The 19,878-nt window shown below is 42.1% G+C and overlaps 1 protein-coding gene across 4 annotated transcripts in view; it reads right to left on the reverse strand.

Annotated features, from left to right (window-relative positions):
- Positions 1-3,839: 3,839 nt before the first annotated feature.
- Positions 3,840-19,878, reverse strand: part of ANKRD29 (ankyrin repeat domain 29) — a 57,619-nt gene continuing 41,580 nt past the window's right edge. For 2 of the 4 annotated variants that reach the window (XM_021096184.2, XM_021096183.2), the window contains 2 exons: positions 17,817-17,915; positions 3,840-6,273 (listed from right to left, as the gene is read on the reverse strand). In XM_021096184.2, coding sequence (XP_020951843.2) covers positions 6,190-6,273; positions 17,817-17,915 — 183 coding nt within the window. In that variant the 3' untranslated portion in view covers positions 3,840-6,189. Of the gene's footprint in view, positions 6,274-12,711; positions 14,648-16,589; positions 17,916-19,878 lie in introns of those variants that run through there. The other 2 variants (XR_014807751.1, XR_014807750.1) reach the window with 2 other exon arrangements.

Genomic DNA, 19,878 nt, shown 5'->3' on the forward strand with positions numbered 1-19,878 from the left:
GAATTTATATCCCACAGTTCAGGCATCAGATCCGAGTCACAGTTGCAACCCATGCTGCAGCTGTGGCAAGGCCGGATCCTTTAACCCACTGTGCCAGGAGGGGGGTTGAACCTGAGTCATAGTGCTACAGGGAAGCCTTGGATCCTGTTGCGCCACAGGAGGAACTCCATCCAAGTCAGCTGGGTTTCTGGAGAGGCCCCATTTCCTGGCTTGCAGACCGCTGCCTTCTCACTTTGCTCACATGGTTTTTTTTTGTGCGAGTGTGTGGAGGGAGAGAGATCCGCCTTTTCCTCTTGGTATAGTCACCAGTCCTGTCTGATTAAGGCCTCACCCTTAAGGTCTTGTTCAACCTTAATTACCTCCTAAAAGCTCTGGCTCTAAAATAGGTACTCTGGGAGTTCCCGGTGTGGCTCAGTGGTAAGAATCCCACCAGTATCCATGAGGATGGGGGTTCCATCCCTGCCTTGCTCAGTGGGTTAAGGATCTGGTGTTGCCATGAGCTGTGCTGTAGGTTGCAGATGAGGCTCAGATCCTGTGTTGCTGCGGCTGTGGAGTAGGCCGGCAACTGTAGCTCTGATTGGACCCTTAGCCTGGGAACCTCCATATGCCGCAAGTGCAGCCCTAAAAAGCAATAAAAATAAAAGTAAAAAAGAAAGGGTACTTTGGAGGTTAGGGCTTCAACATATGAATTTGGGGGCAGGGGGACACAATTCAGTCCATTGTACCCCTCCACACCCTGGCTTGGGTCTGCACTGTGACCTCACTTAAAAGAGCTCACAGCTACAACTCATGACTTTAGTGTCAGTGGTTTATGAGGGTTCAGGAAAGGGGTACTGTTGGTCAGACTTTTGGTAAAGTATTATTCACCATACTCAGGGTATTCTGAATTGGTGATTAATCCAGTCATGGGTCACAGTATATCTTCCACTTATATAGGATGCAGTTAGTATGGGGATAACTTGAAACTTGGCCTTTGGGGTTTTGCATTGGCATTCCCTAATCTGGAGGATTCAGATACATAACACGTGTTCCTTCTGTTAGGTCTGTAGAGGAAGGAAGGTGCAAGGCCATGGTGGTCAAGCAAGAGGGATTTATCACAGCATCAGAGGGGGACGGACTGAGCTCGAGATGGCACCAGCCGCAGCTGTGAGGAGGTTGCTAGGCTTATAAAGTATCTGTGGTAGGAATCCATGGCTGGAGTTCCTGGCCAGAACTTGTGGCAGGAACAATGAAGAGGGAGGGGTGAAGGTCAAGAGGGGTGGTGGGGGTCGAGTTCCATGATAGAGGGCAGTTAATCCTTGCAGGTGTTTAATCTATGCAGGCAGTTGTTTTCCGCAGGCTGTTGTTTCTTGCTGCCCAATTTGAGCATCCACATTCCAGGTGCAGACCTTGTGTCAGCCGGACCGGTGTCCGAAGCAGGTCTCCAAGGTGAAGAGCCACAATCAGAGGCGGGGTCGGAGATCTGCGTCCATCCTCCTAGGAACCTATCGCCTTCATCTGGGGTGGCTTGGGGGTCTAATCTTTCCTAAAACAGGAAGTCCAGAGCTTAGAAAGGGAAGACTCTATTTCTAAGGTTATTCTTAAAAGTCCAACTGCAAGAAATGGGAACAATAACAGCATTTCCCTTATTAAAAATTAGAAGGTTAGGAGTTCCTGTTGTGGCTCCGTGAATTAAAAACTCGAAAAGTATCCATGGGGATTTGGGTTTGATCCCCAGGCTTGTTAGGGATTAAGCATCCAGCATTAAGGATCCCGTGTTGCTGTGAGCTGTGGTGTAGGCTGAAGATGCGGCTCAGATCTGGTGTTGCTGTGGCTGTGGTGTAGGCTGGCAACTGCAGCTCTGATTCGACCCCTAGTCTGGGAGGGAACCTCCTTATGCCCCTGGTTGGGCCCTAAAAAGATAAAAAAAAAAAAAAAAAAAAAAAAAGGAACTGTACGAAAGGGAAGGTTTCCAAAGGTAGAAAGGTGGTGGGTCAAGAAAATCTGAAACAAAAGAAAAAAGGTTATTTCAGGCAAGGTCACCTTCCTTTAAGGGAAAGGTGGGGATCTATCATGCAATTTACCTCACAGGAACTAATCTGGTAATTCCAGATTGACTGGTTAAAGTTCACACTACTGGGAACTTTGGAATTAAAGTGCTGGCATTGAAATTAAATCTTGGTTTGCTGTCCTGGGAGGATAGGTGACTCAATTTGGGGCACGTTCTTGCCCTTATTTTTTTTTTTTTTTAAACACTCTCAAAGCCTCCTCAGCCGCAAGATGAGGTTGATAATGGTGCCTGTTCCATAGGATTGTTATCAGGGGTAAATGAGAAAATGCATATGGGAGTTTCCATTGTGGCTGAGCAGGTTAAGAACCCAACACGGTTTTTGCTCAGTGGGTTAAGGATCTGGCATTGCCACAAGCTACACGGTGGGTTGGAGATGCAGCTTGGATCTGGTGTTGCTGTGGCTGTGGTGTAGGCCTGTTGCTCCAATTCCACCCCTAGCCCAAGAACTTCTGTATGCTGCAGGTGCAGCCATTAAAAAAAAGGAAAAAATAGGGAGTTCCCGTTGTGGCGCAGTGGTTAACGAATCCGACTAGGAACCATGAGGTTGCGGGTTTGGTGCCTGCCCTTGCTCAGTGGGTTAACGATCCGGCTTGCCGTGAGCTGTGGTGTAGGTTGCAGACGCGTCTCGGATCCTGCGTTGCTGTGGCTCTGGCGTAGGCTGGTGGCTGGAGCTCCGATTTGACCCCTAGCCTGAGAATCTCCATATGCCGCGGGAGCGGCCCAAGAAATAGCAAAAAAAAAAAAAAAAAAAAAAAAAAAAAAAAAGACCAAAAAAAATAAAAATAAAAATAAAAAAAAGGAAAAAATAAAATACATAAAAACTGTATGAGATTATCTACGTAAAGTGCTTAGCACATTACGATTCTTTAACAAATGTTAGATGCTCTTCTATTGTTAGTATTAATAATCTGTGGACTCCACCTGGTCACTACCTGTGAGGCTCAGACAGTTCTAGCATAATAAACTATTTTATTATGAAATCAGGACCTTAGTTTCTCACCCTTATAATCCACAGTGCAGGCCCACCCCAAGATGCAGGCATCTCCATCAGATAGCCTGGTGTTTGGTGGGTGCTCTTTTCCTCCAACGAGGTGTCCCAGTGCGGGGGAGGTGATGATGAGACAGCTTTTTTTGTGGTTGCAGAGGGTGGATGGAGCAGCGGAGGACCCCAGAAAGGCACAAATTTCTCCAGATTACAAATGTTACTGTTGCAGATACTTGTTTCCTAAAAAATCATTAGTTATTTCAGAATTAAAGCCCACTGCAAAGGACCAAAGAGCCAGGAGTGTCATAGAAATTAAGATGTTCACACACACACGATCAGTGAGGTGGTGGATACAGTAATTAATTAGATGGAGAGAATCCTTACACAATGTCTACAATTATCAAATCACCAAGATATTTAATTAAAAGTTTCTATTTTCAGTACCTTTCTTGACTATCCCAGGAATTTTTGGGGGGCCACACCCATGGCATGTGGAAGTTCCCCAGCCAGGGACTGAACCCATGCCACAGGTGTGGCAATGCCAGATCCTTAACCTGCTGTGCCACAAGGGAATATTGTAAATATTGTATCCCAGGAATGTTTGTTTGAATAAACGAAACTTTTGGGATTATTACAAAAGTTCTTCACAGTAGAAATAATGAAATTATAGGTTCATAAAGCTTAAAAACCCTATTTAGGATTTGAAGTATCAATATATTGATCAACAGAGCTAAATTCAATGCTCTTAAAAAATCACACAAAAATAACTTCTGGTACAAACAGGAAAAAGCAGCTAAGGCGAACTGGGTAGTATATTAACTTTATTTTGAATTATAACATGGAATTTGTCATCAAACAGTTGGATGTAATGAAAAACTTTGAGGTTCAATTAAGCAAATGATTTGCATAGGGATTACTTCTAAATCTTAAGATGCAGAGCTCATTGAATTGTGGCTTAGAGTAGCATAAAATAAGAATTATCTACCTGTGTGCAAAATAAATGCAGTTTAAATAACAGAATTTTTTTTCAGTCTTTGGTGGTTGATTAATCATCTTCCCTGTTATGGATAACATTATAATCTCATCCTAATCCTTTCTAGATCACATGTGATCCTTCTAATCTAGAGAAATCTCTTACCTACAGTTAAAGCTTCCATTAAATATCGTTAAAGCTAATGAATTCATTTTTATGTCCCTACTATTGATCAAGAACATTATCCACTTAAAAGGATCTAACAAATAGGCCAACAGGCTTCCAGGAAAAACATTAAGTTTGTGATCTCATCCCATGTTGTCTTTTGGAACTTTGTTATCAGGATCCATTACCCTCTTTTGATTTGTATCAGTGATGAGCAACCATTTTTTGGTTGGGGAAAAAATAAAGCGTTTTGGGTCACATTGTTTACCTCTTCAAAATGAACACAGCTTTATGAAATTCCTGTGAAAGAAGATGTGTATTTGTACAACTTTGCTGAATAAAGAAAGCCAATGAGGAAACTGGCACTGCTTTTTAACTACTAAAATATTTATATCCAGGTGTTTTAGCAATATAGAGAGAGCTTTCTAATTTGTATCCCCAAATTAGACTGCAGGCTGGTTGCCTGGCTGGTCACATTGTAGGCCTCTCAGGTGGCTCTGTGGGTTGCTCATTAGTGGCTTTGCTTGTGATATTGATTAAAATAAGGTGACTTTGGTTGATTGATTGTTTTACTGATTAGAACAAACTTTAAGAGAATATCTTCTAATTTCAAAATTATAATTCATCATTTACTGATTTAATGTCTTAAGTACCACTACTAGTTGGTTAAAAAAAAATATATATATATATTTTTTTTGGGGGGGGGGGGAATATTCCCTCCATCTTAACATGTTTTCACATAGAACAATGGATGGAAACCACAGCAGAACATGAACAAGAAAACTAAATATGTGTGTAAATAACAGAAATACTATCAGTGTTTATCACAGTAGATTACAGAAAGAAGATTTAACTTTTGTGTGTGCAATGAGGCACTGACTGAGGCATTTAGACACCACTGATTGTAAAGTATATTGAATGTAAATTCTGACCCCCCTCCAAAGGAATAATTAAATAAAACCCAGGTTTCTTTCTTGGAATCAATCAGCTCAAGAACATGCATAGATGAACACTTATTAAATATTAGTAACAGTCTTTTATTACTTATACTCCTGCAAAGGTAATAGCAACATATTGTACTTGCATATATCTCATTTCATCCAAGGACCCCAAAGTCACTGTATCAAGCCATGTGGTGTTGGAAGTTCAAGATTCCACAGCATATTAAGTCTACTTAGTGATGGCACATGAAACAGACTCCCAACAAGAGACCCAAAAGAACAGTTCAAAGAGACAAGACCACAATTCTCATGGTTTGTAATTTTCTGAATTTTCACATTTGCCACCTGTATCCTACCATACTTACAACATCGACTCCAGGTAAAAATGATGTTTCCATGTTAGGATAAGATGAGGACCAATTCACACATGAACAATTGGTTTTTTTTTATAGTTTAACAGTCCATCTTTGAAAAGCATATGGTAGAAGGTCAGAAGTGGCTTTTTTTAGTAACGTAACGTTACACATTATTGACCCATAATCAATGGCCGGGACCCTTGGGTAGAAGGAAAAATTTTACATTGGAATGACATACATATTTACATAAATCATGATGGATAAATCATGATGGTGCTATATCTTTGAGCACACCTACATTTAACACAAAAGCAAAAGTGCATCAATTTCCTGAAGGTCAGACTTTCAGTCTTTTTAAAGGAACAAAGGTTTCTGTTTCCTTGCTTAAAACTTCCTAGAGGCTTTATCTCAAGAGTTTAAGTGAAAGACTCAAGTTGATGATGTTTAAAATGGGTTTCTTGGAATCCATGAATGTGCCAGGCCCCATTGGAGGGGGGCTATAGGCAGTGTGAGAAGCCCACTTCATGAGGGGAAGGGATCCCCTGAGCTGCTCTGCTCTTAGCTCAAGGCACAGAACACAGCTCTTCTTGGTCAGGGACCCAGGTTGGGCATTCTGGGCATTTTCTTTCTTATAGGAATTTCCAACACTATTTGAAAAGCAATGTCTTTTTGGACAATAGGATTAAGGTTTCTATCTTTCGGTCAAATATGGAACTAAGTTAGCTCTTCCTGTGTCCTTCTTTACTTCGGAGGAGACGCAATATACGTTCATTTTTGGTTAGTTCTGCCGGAAGTTCATTGGCCTGAAAGAAGATAAGATAGGCGTTAGTGAATTCCCACAGTCGAGTGGTTTCGGGGACTCCAAAGAGGAGCCCCTGACCCACACTTGCTCAACCACTGGTGAAAACCCCCAGTGGACCCAGTCTTTTGTATCAAGGCATTAAAGGTTTTCTTTAAATGTATTTAAATGTAAATAACAACTGTTACTTTCCTTTGGCCACGCACACAGGATGTGGAATTTCCCCACCAGGGATAAAACCCAAGCCACAGCAGTGACAACACTGGATCCTTAAACCCAAGGATCCAACAGGGAACTCCTCACCTGTTACTTTCTTATCTCACTGTTAGAGTTATTTTTCTGTCTAGCCATATCCTTTACTAGACTGTAATCACCAGAAGGCCAGGGTCCTTGTCTTACTAATCACTGTATCCTAATTTCCAGCACAATGCCTGGTTTATCTAGGGTGTACTCAATAAATGGATTTGATAACTTAATTAGTTTATTGTATCAGGCAGTATGTTCTTTAGGGACTTGAGACTTATATTTTGATGGGAAGGTAGAGTTAGGAAACATCCAGAGCATAAGAGATGTGGGACCTAAATGTCCATCAACAGGTGAATGGAGAAAGATGTGATACACACACACACACACACACACACACACACACACACAGCAATACTATTCAGCCATAAAAAGAATAAAATTGGAGTGCCCATCGTGGCACAGTAGAAATGAATCCAACTAGGAACCATGAGGCTGTGGGTTCGATCCCTGGCCTTGCTCAGTGGGTTAAAGATCCAGTGTTGCCATGAATTGTGGCATAGGTTGCAGATACGGCTCAGATCTGGTGTTGCTGTGGCTGTGGTGTAGGCTGGCAGCTGTAGCTCCAATTAGATCCCTAGCCTGGGAACCTCCATATGCCTGGGTGAAGCACCTAAAAAGACAAAAAAAAAAAAAAAAAAAAGAAATAATGCCATTTGCAGCAACATGGATGGACCCAGAGGTTATCGTATTAAGTCATTATCATATTAAATCACACAGAGAAGTAGAGAAAAACAAATACATGAAATCACTTATTCGTGGAATCTAAAAAAAAATGATACAAATGAGTTTAATTACAAAACAAAAACAGATCCACAAACATAGAAAACAAACTTACGGTTACCAAAGGGGATAGCAGGGTAAGGGGATAAATTAGGAGTTTGAGATTAACATACACACACTACTATATATAAAATAAACAAGGACATACTGGATAGCACAAGGAACTTTACTAAATATCTTGTAAGAACCTATAATGGAAAAGAATCTGAAAAACAATACATATGTATATATATATATACACACACAAACATACATATACATATAACTAAATCTCTTCGCTGTACACTTGAAACAAAACTTTGTAAATCAAAAAAAAAAAAAGAAAAAATATGCGGATAAGAGCAGCTTTGGGGGTCCCCACTCCCCACCTGAACCAGACTCACTTCATGTCCCTTCTCTTCACAGTGCTGCTGAGACACATTCTTTAAGCATTTATTTTGTGAATCACTATCTTAAGAAATAGGGGGTCCCATTTTGGCTCACTGGTAATGAATCTGACTAGTATCCATGAGGATGTGGGTTTGACCCCTGGCCGTACTCAGTGGGTTAAGGATCTCGCATTGACGTGAGATGCAGTGTAGGTCAGACTTGGCTCGGATCTGGTGTTGCTGTGGCTGTGGTGTAGGCCGGCAGCTGCAACTCCAATTCGACCCCTAGCCTGGGAACTTTCATATGCTGCAGGTGTGGCCCTAAAAAGAAAAAGAAAAAAAAAAAAAGAAAAAAAAGAAATAGATGTTACAGGACAATGGTTCCCAAACTTTTTGGTCTCAGGACCTTTATACAACCCTTAAAAATTATTGAGGACCCCCAAAAGCTTTTGCTTCTAACTTATTAGAAACAAAAACTGAAATAAATTTAAGTATATTTATTAATTCATTAAAAATAATTCATGACAGCTTAACATACATAATGTATTTATGAAAAAGGAGTAAAATTTCAAAAACAAAAAAGTTACAAGAGTAGCACTGTCAACAGTTTTGCATATTTCTTTACAGCGTAGCTTAATAGAAGACAATTGGATTCTCCTATCTGCTTCTGCATCTAATCTACTGTGATATCTAATTTATCAAGTATAGGGAGAAAATTAAGCTTCGCACAGACAGGTAGCTGGAAAATGGAGGAATATTTTTAACAGCCTTTTAATTTTTATTTATTTTTATCTTTTTAGGGCCACACCTGTGGCATATGGAAGTTCCCAGGCTAGGGCTCCAATCAGAGCTGTAGCCGCTGACCTACGCCACAGCCATAGCTGAGCCGCATCTGCGACCTACACCACAGCTCATGGCAGTGCTGGACCCTTAACCCACTAAGCCAGGCCAGGGATCGAACCTGCGTTCATGGATCCTAGTCTGGTTCATTACCGCTGAGCCACAACAGGGACTCCTAACAGCTTTTTTAGAAGGCAGTAGGTATCCTCCTTTGATGCTACACCAGTACAGGACAAGTGGTAGTTTTTCTTTTCTTTTAAATGATTTTTATTTTTTCCATCATAGCTGGTTTATAGTGTTCTGTCAGTTTTCCACTGTACAGCAAGATGATCCAGTCACACATACATATATACATTCTTTTTCTTACATTATCATGTTCCATCATAAGTGACTAGACATAGTTCCCAGTGCTATATGGCAGGATCTCATTGCTTATCCGTTTGAAAGGCAATAGTTTGCATCTATTAACCCCAAATTCCAGTCCATCCCAGTCCCTCTCTCTCTCCCCTGGCAACCACAAGTCTGTTCTCCAAGTCCATGAGTTTCCTTTCCTTGGAAAGGTTCATTTGTGCCATTATCAGATTCCAGATATAAGGGATATCCTATGGTATTTGCCTTTCTCTGACTTACTTCTCTTAGTATGAGAGTCTCTAGTTTCATCCATGTTGCTGCAAATTTTGTTCTCTGTATGGCTGAGTAGTATTCCATTGTGCATATATACCACGTCCTCTTAATCCATTCATCTGTCAATGGATATTTAGATTGTTTCCATGTCTTGGCTATGGTGAATAGTGCTGCAATGAACATATGGGGGCATGTGTCTTTTTCAAGGAAAGTTTTGTCCAGATATATGCCTAAGAGTGGGATTGCTGGGTCATATGGTAGTTCTATATTTAGTTTTCTAAGGTACCTCCATACTGTTTTCCATAGTGGTTTTACCAGTTTACATTCCCACTGACAGTATAGGAGGCCTCCTTTTTCTCCACACCATCTCTAGCATTTGGTATTTGTGGACTTGTTAATGAGGGCCACTCTGACTGCTGTGAAGTGGTACCTCATAGTAGTTTTGATTTGCATTTCTCTAATAATCAGTGATGTTGAGCATTTCTTCATGTGCTTGTTGGCCATCTGTATATCTTCTTTGGAGAAATGTCTATTCAGGTCTTTTGCCCATTTTTCCATTGGCTTGTTGGTTTTTTTGCTGTTGAATTGTGTAAGTTGTTTGCATATTTTAGAGATTACGCCCTTGTCAGTTGCATCATTTGAAACTATTTTCTCCCATTCTGTAAGTCGTCTTTTTTTTTTTTTTTATGGTTTCCTTTGCTGTGCAAAAGCTTGTCAGTTTGATTAGCTTTCACTGGCTTATTTTTGCTTTTATTTCTGTTGCTTTGGGAGACTGACCTGAGAAAACATTTGTAAGGTTGATGTCAGAGGATGTTTTGCCTACGCAATCTTCTAGGAGTTTGATGGTGTCTCGTCTTATGTTTAAATCTTTTAAGCCATTTTGAGTTTATTTGTATGCATGGAGTGAGGGTGTGTTCCAATTTCATTGATTTACACGTGGCTGTCCAGTCTTCTCAGCACCACTTACTGAAAAGACTGTCTTCTTCCCATTTTATATTCTTGCCTCCTTTGTCAAAGTTTACTTGACCATAGGAGTCTGGGTTTATTTCTGGGTTCTCTATTCTGTTCCATTGGTGTGTCAGTCTGCGGCTTTATAACATTGCCTGAAGTCTGGGAGAGTTATGCCTCCTGCTTGTTTTTTGTTCCTCAGGATTGCTTTGGCAATTCTGGATCTTTTGTGGTTCAAAATAAATTTCTGGATTGCTTGTTCTAGTTCTGTGAAAAATGTCATGGGTAATTTGATAGGGATTGCACTGAATTTGTAGATTGCTTTGGGTAGTATGATCTTTTTGTTTTGTTTTGTTTTGTTTGTTTTTTAGGGCTGCACCTACGGCACATGGAGGTTCTCAGGCCAGGGGTCCAATCAGAGCTGTTGTTGCCGGCCTATGCCACAGCCACAGCAAAGCCAGATCCGAGCCACGTTTGCGACCTACACCTCAGCTCATGGCAATGCCAGATCTTTAACCCACTGAGCAAGGCCAGGGATTGAACCCACAACCTCATGGCTCCTAGTTGGCTTTGTTTCCACTGCACCACAAGGGGAACTCCTGGCCATTTTTATAATATTAACTTTTCCAACCCAGGAGCATGAAATATCTTTCCATTTCTTCGAATCCCCTTTAATTTCCTTGAATTTAATTTCCTTTGAATCCTCTTTAATTTCCTCAGCATATAAGTCTTTCACTTTCTTGGTCAGGTTTATTTCTAGGGGTATTTAATTTTTTGTGGTGCAATTTTAAAAGGTACTGTATTTTTGTATTCCTTTTCTAATATTTCATTGTTAGTATACAGAAATGCAACTGATTTCTGAATGTTAATCTTATATCCTGCTACTGTGCTGAATTAGTTGATCAGTTCAAGTAGTTTTTGGGTTGAGTCCTTACGGTTTTTCTCTATATAGTATCATGTCATATGCATACAGTGACAATTCTGCCTCTTCTCTTACAATTTGGATACCTTTTACTTCTTTTGTTTGTCTGATTGCTATGGCTAGGACTTCCAATACTATGTTCAATAAAAGTGGTGAGAATGGGCATCCTTGTCTTGTTCCAGATTTTAGTGGGAAGGCTCGGCTTTTCTCCACTGAATATTATATTTGCTGTGGGTTTGTCACAAATGGCTTTTCTTATGTTAAGGTATATTCCCTCTATACCCACTTTGGTAAGAGTTTTTATCATGAATGGATATTGTTCTTTGTCAAGTGCTTTTTCTGCATCTATCTAGATGATCATGTGGTTTTTGACTTTTCTTTTTGTTAATGTGGTGTATGACATTGATTGATTTGCATATGTTGAACCATTCTTGTGAACCTGGGATGAATCCCACTTGGTTGTGGTGTATGATGTATATGTTGTTGGATCTGGTGGCTATAGACAAGTGGTAGTTTCTTAAAGATTAACTGCCATGTGGAATTCGAAACCACATCAGTGAATTTGTACTATGTTGCACTAAAATCATAGGTCTATCTATTTGCAGGTAGATTTTTTTTTTAAATTTATGCATGCTTTGTGACATCATATACTGGCCATTTGGACTATATTAGTTCATTGAGCTATGCATACCTTCCAAATCTTCACACATTTCATTATATAACCCCCTCAAACTCACATTCATTAATATTACCACTGATTCATCAGAAAAGCTGTAAGTACTGGGAAGCTGTTAGGGTCATTGTGACACACGTCATTCTTTCAAGTAAAAGTGGAGTTCCATGAAAAAAAAAAACAGCTAGCTCCCTTTGCAATTCAAACAACCACACATGTGCTTCTCCTTGAGACAACTGTGCACTCTAGTCTACAGCAGAAGTGCATGATGAGGGAATTCCCGTCGTTCAGTGGTTAACGAATCCGACTAGGAACCATGAGGTTGTGGGTTCAATCCCTGACCTTGCTCAGTGGGTTAAGGATCCAGCGTTGCCGTGAGCTGTGGTGTAGGTTGCAGACGCAGCTCGGATCCTGTGTTGCTGTGGCTCTGGTGTAAGCCAGCAGCTGTAGTTTGGATTCCACCCCAGCCTGGGAACCTCCATATGCCGCGGGAGCGGCCCCAGAAAACGCGCAAAAAGACAAAAAAAAAAAAAAAAGTGCATGATGAAAACTTCATATCATGTCACACAGGATATTAAAAAGACATATAGCAAGGGTTGTGGTTTCATAAAATTAAAGTTGTTTATTGGTTCATCAAAGACATTCTTAGGTAAAATTGGCACTTTTTTTTTTTTTTTTTCTTTTTGGTTGCACCCTTAGCCATGTGGATGTTCTCAGGGCCAGGGATTGAACCCATGCCACAGCTTTGACGCAAGCTGACAATGCTGGATCCTTAACCCACTGTGCCCCCAAGGGAACTCCAAAATTGGTATTCTTGCAAAATAATAAAAGACCTTAACAGAGGTTTGTAAAATCGTTTGCCTGTACACTTTATGCCCCTGATGTGACATGTACTAAAGTGCCAACAGTTTCATCTGTCATTGTTTTTGCATCATTACAGCAAATGTCAGCACAGTGGAAAGGGCAAATAATGTCTCTGTATTGTTAAGAATATAGTTTAATCATAAAAAAATGAAGATACAACTTACAGAATGGGAGAAAATATATGCAAACAATGCAACCAAGGGCTTAATCTCCAGAATATTTAACAACTTACATGAATCAACAACAACAACAAAAAAACCACCCAATTGAAAAATGGGCAAAAAACCTAAATAGACACTTCTCCAAAGAAAACATACAGATGGCCAATAGGCACATTAAAAGATGCTCAACCTGGCTAGAACTAGAGGAATGGAAGTTAAAACCACAATGAGGTACTACCTCACACTGATCAGAATGGCCATCATTAATAAGTCTACAAATAACAAAAGCTGGAGAGGGTGTGGAAAAAAGGGAACTCTTCTACACTGTTGGTGGGAATGTAAATTGGTACAACCACTATGGAAAACATTACTGCGGTTCCTTAGGAAACTAAAAATAGATTTACTAAATGATCCAGCAATCCCACTCCTGGGCATATATCTGGACAAAATTATAATTCAAAAAGATACATATACCACTACACTCATAGCAGCACTAGTCACAACAGCCAAAACATGGAAACAACCTATATGCCCAATGGATAAGAAAGATGTGATACATATACTCAATGGAATACTACTCAGCCATAAAAAAGAATGAAATAATGCTGTATGCAATAATATGGATTCGACTAGAGATTCTCACACTAAGTGAAGTGAGAAGGAGATACCACTTATGCAGAATCTAAAATGTGGCACAAATGAACCTATCTACAAGACAGAAACAGATCCAAGGACAAGGAGAACAGACTTGTGGTTGCCAAGGGGGAGGGAGAGGGAATGGGATGGACTGGGAGTTTGGTGTTAGCAGATGCAAATTATTACATTTAGAATGGATAGACAATGGGGTCCTGCTGTACAGCATGAGAACTGTATCCAATCTCCTGGGACAGAACACGATGGAAAACAATATAAAAAAGGAATGTATGTATATGTATGACTGAGTCACTTTGCTGTACAGCAGAAATTGGCGTAATATTGTAAATCAACTGCAATTAAAAAATATATTGTTTTGATGTATTCTAACTCCTGAAAGCATTTTGAGGACCTTCCAGGAATTTACAGATCACACTTTGAGAACAGTTGTCATAGATGTAAAAGAATGTTCTTGGGAATTCAGGGAGGCAATTAAAGGGTAGAAAAGCAATGCAAGTTGGGGAGAAGACATGGTGTAGTTTTTTCTCTTTCCTACAGCCAAGCCTGGAGCCCCACCTCTTTTTTTCTGAAAAATCCGATCCTGTGTGAAGCTCCCACAGTGTCCACCTTCTAGGCTGGATCCTGCTCCCTGCCCCCCACCCGCTCACTGGGACCTCAGTTGTTGGGAATTATGAGTTTGCCACAGTAGCCTGTAGTGCTGCATGTCCTGTCACTGCACCTCTGCCCAAAGGACCTTTGATGTTGGCACTGGACCTACCCAGATCGTAGTTGCTTTGCTACGCTGCTTTAGACCAGAGGCCCCTCTGTGGGGTCAAATTCTACCATCTGCTTGGTTGCTGCTGGAGCAGACATTGTACAGGCCTGATGCTGGGCAAACTGCTCCAGGAGAACAGACCTGAGTGCTACCCAGTCTCAGTGTACACTCGGGAAGAATCAACTGCTTTGCATCAGTTATTGGTCCTTGGTGAGCAGGCTGGCAGGTAGCCAGAGGATGCTATACAATCAGGAAAAGGAACGGATCTAGGAAGCTGAACCCCTGTCCGCAAGCTTGTGGACACCGTTTATGTGACAGCAAGCATGTGACCATCTCCTCGAATGTCCATATCCTTACTATTAAAATAAGTGTTAAAGGAGTTCCTGTCATGATTCAGCAGAAACAAATATGACTAGTATCCATGAGAACCCAGGTTCGATCCCCAGCCTTGCTCAGTGGGTTAAGGATCCAGCGTTGCCATGAGCTGTGGTGTAGGTCATAGACGAGGCTCGGGTTCCACCTTGCTGTGGCTGTGGTGTAGGCCAGCAGCTGCAGCTCCATTGTGACCCCTAGCCTAGGAATCTCCATATGCTGTGGGTGGGGCCCTAAAAAGACAAAAAAAAAAAAAAAAAGTGTTATACTCTTAAATTGTGTTGTCAAGTTTTGGGCAATCACTGTTCTATGTGTCATCCACATAGTTTTAAAAGACCTGGTCATTCCTCCTCTCTCCCAGGTGGTTCCTCACTGAATTCTCAGATTGCTGAGGTTGGGCTGATTTAAGATGGCTCGTGCCCAGACTAGTCCCTAAAGGCCATCTTATTCATTATGGATCAGGACCCTAGGTCCACATTCAAGACACAGAGCATCAAGCCACTCTGTGTCCCTGCTCCTGGGAGAGGACATGTTCTGAGTCTTCCATTGGGAATATGAGGAACACAAGACCCCTGCAACCACGGGGAAGGCTACAGTGTGGGAGAGGCTGTTGGGGCCACTGGCTACCCTCCCTTCTAACATCTTCCTCAAAGCCCCAGAGCAGAAGTCCTAGATCCTTTAGAGCAGAAGGGTGCTTTGGTGCTAGCTGAGAAGTCACTCTCAATAGCATTCTAGGATTCCTTGTCCGCCCCCCCCACCTTTCTTTGTGGTTTTTAGGGCTGCATCTGCGGCATATGGAAGTTCTAGGCAAGGGGTCAAATCGGAGCTGCAGCTGCTGGCCTACACCACAGCCACAGTAGTGCCAAATCCGAGCCACATCTGTGATCTACTTCGCAGCTCACAGCAGTGCGGAATCCTTAACCCACTGAGCGAGGCCAGGGTTGGAACCCTCATCCTCGTGGATACTAGTAGGGTTCATGATTGTTGAGCCACAAAGGGAACTCCCATTCTTTACTTGCTGATGACAGCTCTTGTCACGCTGTATTGCAACTGCTTAGTTTCCCTTATTCCCCAGTAAACTCTGAGCCCATGAAAGCAGACACTATGCGAATCTCTTTCATCATTATCTCCCCATAGACAAGGTACATCACACAGTGCATGGTATGTAGTTGGCGCTCAATAGGGGTGTGTCGGATGAGTGAGTGAAGGTCAGGAATACCCCTTTAAGGGTCCCAAGGGGCTGCTGGAATCCCAGTACCCCTGCCTCTGGAGCTGCCTTTGAAGAGTTTGGCTTCTACAGAATGCCTGGTGGCCAGATGGGAGGTGTCCTGGCAGCTACTCCCTGCTCTCTAGGGGCTTCTGTGGGATGCAACTCCAACACGAGCAGCCCACTTATACACTCAAGTAGCTCTTAGGGAGGGTCTAAAGGCCAGCACGTTGGTCACTGGAAATTCCCCATAAGCATTACTGCTGAGATTCCAGGACATACACAAAGAATGTATTTTTCAGGTTCTATATAAAGGTACTAAACGTTTCCTCCTCGCCTTAATTCAGTACCGGATGGCTCGGCAATGAAGATTGATCTCTTTAGGACGTCTGTGTCGAATGTGCAAAGATAAGAGAGCAATTGTGATTTCAGCAGGCTTATTGCAGCCAGGCCAGGTGGTGGAAAACAAATCCATGTATCTCAGGAAGAGATAAGCAGAAATATTATCTTTAAGTTCAATGATAGGAAGAGGGGAAGTAATAATTCCACATGCTAAGTGGAATCAGAAAAAGAGACTCTTGGCATGTTGTTTAATTCCACTTCTTCTTCTTCTTCTTTTTTTTTTTTTTTTTTTTGTCTTTTGTCTTTTTTGTTGTTGTTGTTGTTGTTATTGTTGCTATTTCTTGGGCCGCTCCCGTGGCATATGGAGGTTCTCAGGCTAGGGGTTGAATCGGAGCTGTAGCCACCGGCCTACGCCAGAGCCACAGCAACACGGGATCCAAGCCACGTCTGCAACCTACACCACAGCTCATGGCAACGCCGGATCGTTAACCCACTGAGCAAGGGCCTGCAGGGACCGAACCCGAAACCTCACGGTTCCTAGTCGGATTCGTTAACCACTGCGCCACGACGGGAACTCCTTCTTCTTTTTTTTTTTAATGGCCAAACCCACAGCATATGGAAATCCCTGGGCCGGGGATTGATCCAAGCCACAGTTGCCTACACCAGATCCTCTAACTCACTGTGCTGGGCCGGGGATTGAACCCTTATCTCCACAGGGACCTGGGCCACTGCAGTGGGATTCTTCATCCACTGTGCCACAGCGGACACTCCTAATTGCATCTCTTAATGGTTTCTTTTCAAAGGATCATGAAATGCTATGTTTTTGGTTTTATTATTAATAAAATCTAACACAGTAATAGATGCTTATAAAAACTCAAACAGGGAGTTCCTTAGTGGCTTAGTGGTTAGGGATTTGGCATTGTCACTGCTGTGACTCAGGTCACTGCTGTGGCTCAGGTCACTGCTGTAGCGTGGGTTTGATTCCTGGCCTGGGAACTTCCGCATGCCACAGGCACAGCCAACACCCCCTGCCAAAACCTCTCAAACAGTATATAAGTATAAAATGAAAATTGCTTTTCATATCCTTCCCTATTAATAAGCACCCACCCCGCTTCCTTCTGCAAAAGTTAGTAGTTTAGTGTGTTTTCTCCTGGGCTACTCTGCCGCCCCCCGTCCCTGCATTTGTCTGCTTATGCAGATGTCGAGGGGGAGGGAATACAACACAATCATTTTTTTCCTGTGGTTACTGGGCATCCTCCCACTTCTAAGTTTGGCTTTATGGGAACCTAAGAAGAATTCTGAGCTGTGAAAACATATAGGTTGGTTTTGGAACAGTGAGGCAAAGTCCTGTTAACAACATAAGAGCAGTATCTTCCCCACACCGTCACCAAAGAGCACAGGCAATTCTCTACCATGAGTAACTCAACGGACAGAGGTTGCTGGTAAAACTACTGGAACTCTGACACTTATTACACTTCTCTGATGATAGGACATCAGAGACTCTTGGCATCCTGAAAATCATGGATGATATGGGGATTTTAATATAATCCTCTGGGTCCAAATGCACGGCTCACTTGTAACCTACCAATGACAGCATTTTATGCCCTTCCTGTGCCCAAGTGTGAAGGTAGTGACTGAGGCCAGAGAAAGATGTTGTCTTGGCTTTGGAAGACGCTGCCTGATTTCTCTGCACAGGCGCCTGATAGTGGGAGAAAGATGACTAAGACAGTACCTTGTTTCTCAGTGCTGGGTCCGCCCCTGCTTCCAGGAGCAGCGCGACTGTCTTAATGTTCCCACTGAGCACTGCCGCATGGAGCGCCGAGGTCCCATTCTAGGAGAAAATGACATTGTGGGTCAGGGGAGAAAGAGCTCCCAGGAATCAGCACTCGGCTTGGCTTTCTTCATGGACCAGCCTGAGTGATGCACCTGTAATGCTGGAGCCTTGCTCATCCTTATCCTCCCTTTCAAAGTCATGTCAGCACCCAATACAGTGTCCTCAAGGACATTGCAGTTAGTCAGTATAAATACTGCCAACATCCTTTTGTAAGTGAAATAAGAGATCTGCCCAGTGTGCACATGACTTCATGCTCACGTGGTTTGTTGTTGTAGATGCATTAGAACTTGCTGTGGGCAAAATAACAGTGCTATATGTCAAACATGTCTTTTTTCCCTTAGAATCTTTGTGCTTTTGGGGAGCACACTCCCTGCAAGGCTGGAGGCTCAGCCAGCTCACCTCCCGGAGAGCCCTCAGCCCAGCTGCACACGCTCTGCCCACACGGGTGGGCAGGATAGTTACAGGGCTTAAGAGTAAGAGTTGGTGAGGTGAGGACCACCCCACCCCCAGCTCCGAGTTGGAGCATTTCCAGGTAAAGAAGGGCCTAGGGGAAGGTGGCTGACATTTTATGAAATTTTCTGTAAATATTTATTGAAATAAAGGAAGCAGCTGCATGCAGTTGGATTTTGGAAGGGGAGAAGAGATGATAACAAACCTAATAAAAGAAAGATGGGCAAGAGTTTCCTTGTGGCATAGCGGGTTAAAGATCTGGCATTGTCTGCAGCAGCTTGGGTCCTTGCTGTGTTGTGGGTTTGAGCCCTGGCCTGGGAACTTCCATATGTTGTGGGCAACGCCAAAACACACACGCACGCACACACACACACACACACTCTGAAATAACAACAACAAAAAAGATAGGTAGTCATAAGCCATCTGTTCTGGAAGGTACGTATGTCTATGAATAGTACCTAAGTGTAAGCTTAGCTTTCAAATTAACTACTTCGCGTGTATGTGTGTATATATATATATATACATACACATATATACATATATATACATGTATACATATATACATATACATATATACATATACATATATACATATACATACACACACACACACACACACACACACACATATATATATATATATATATATATATATATATGACACTTTCTGATTTTTTTAGGCAAGTGAAACATACCCGGAGAAAAATTCCAGCAAAGTAGCAGTTTTCCATGTTTGCCATGTGTGGCAATACACTATCTGGTAACAGCTCACTTATCTAAATCCTAACCAACCTACCAACTTTGCCTAAGTGCAACATGGCTAACAATAAAAAAAAAGAGCCAAAAAAGAGCTGTTAGAAACAAGACTAGATATTGGAATGTCCATTACTTTTCTTTTTTCTTCTTTTTCAGCCACACTCGAGATGTATGGCAATTCCAGAGCCAGGGATTAAATCTGAGCCACAGCTGCAAACTCTATCACAGCTTCAGCAACACACTCGAGATGTACGGCAATTCCTGAGCCAGGGATTAAATCCTTAACCCACAGCGCCAGGCTAGGGATCAAACCTGCATATCTACAGAGACAAGCTGGATCATTAACCTATTGCACCGCAGTAGGAACTCCTGAAAAGTCCATTTGTGAAGCTCATTTCTTTTATTCACAGAGAATTTACTTTCATAGACTGTTTATTCTTTCTTTCCAAACAATATTTAAAAAGTACAGATTTCTCACTTCCAAGATTGGAATTAGCTCACTGAGGCAGGAAGGGCCAGGACACCCACCACAGCAGCTCTGTCCCAGCTGACAGCTACAATGGAGCATAAACATATGAAAATCAGATACAAGGCATCCAAAAAGTTTCTGGGGTCATTTAAGGGCAAGGAGACTATTTATTTTTATTTTTTGTCTTTGGTCCTTTTATGGCCACGCCTGCGGCATATGGAGGTTCCCAGGCTGGGGGGTCTAATCAGAACTACAGCTGCCGGTGTACTCCACAGCCACAGCAAT

Source organism: Sus scrofa, chromosome 6, assembly GCF_054392235.1.
Source record: "Sus scrofa isolate SSC_HxYL_T2T_F1_AM1 chromosome 6, Sscrofa_HxYL_maternal_Yorkshire_Landrace_v2.0, whole genome shotgun sequence".
In the NCBI taxonomy this organism is placed as follows: domain Eukaryota; kingdom Metazoa; phylum Chordata; class Mammalia; order Artiodactyla; family Suidae; genus Sus; species Sus scrofa.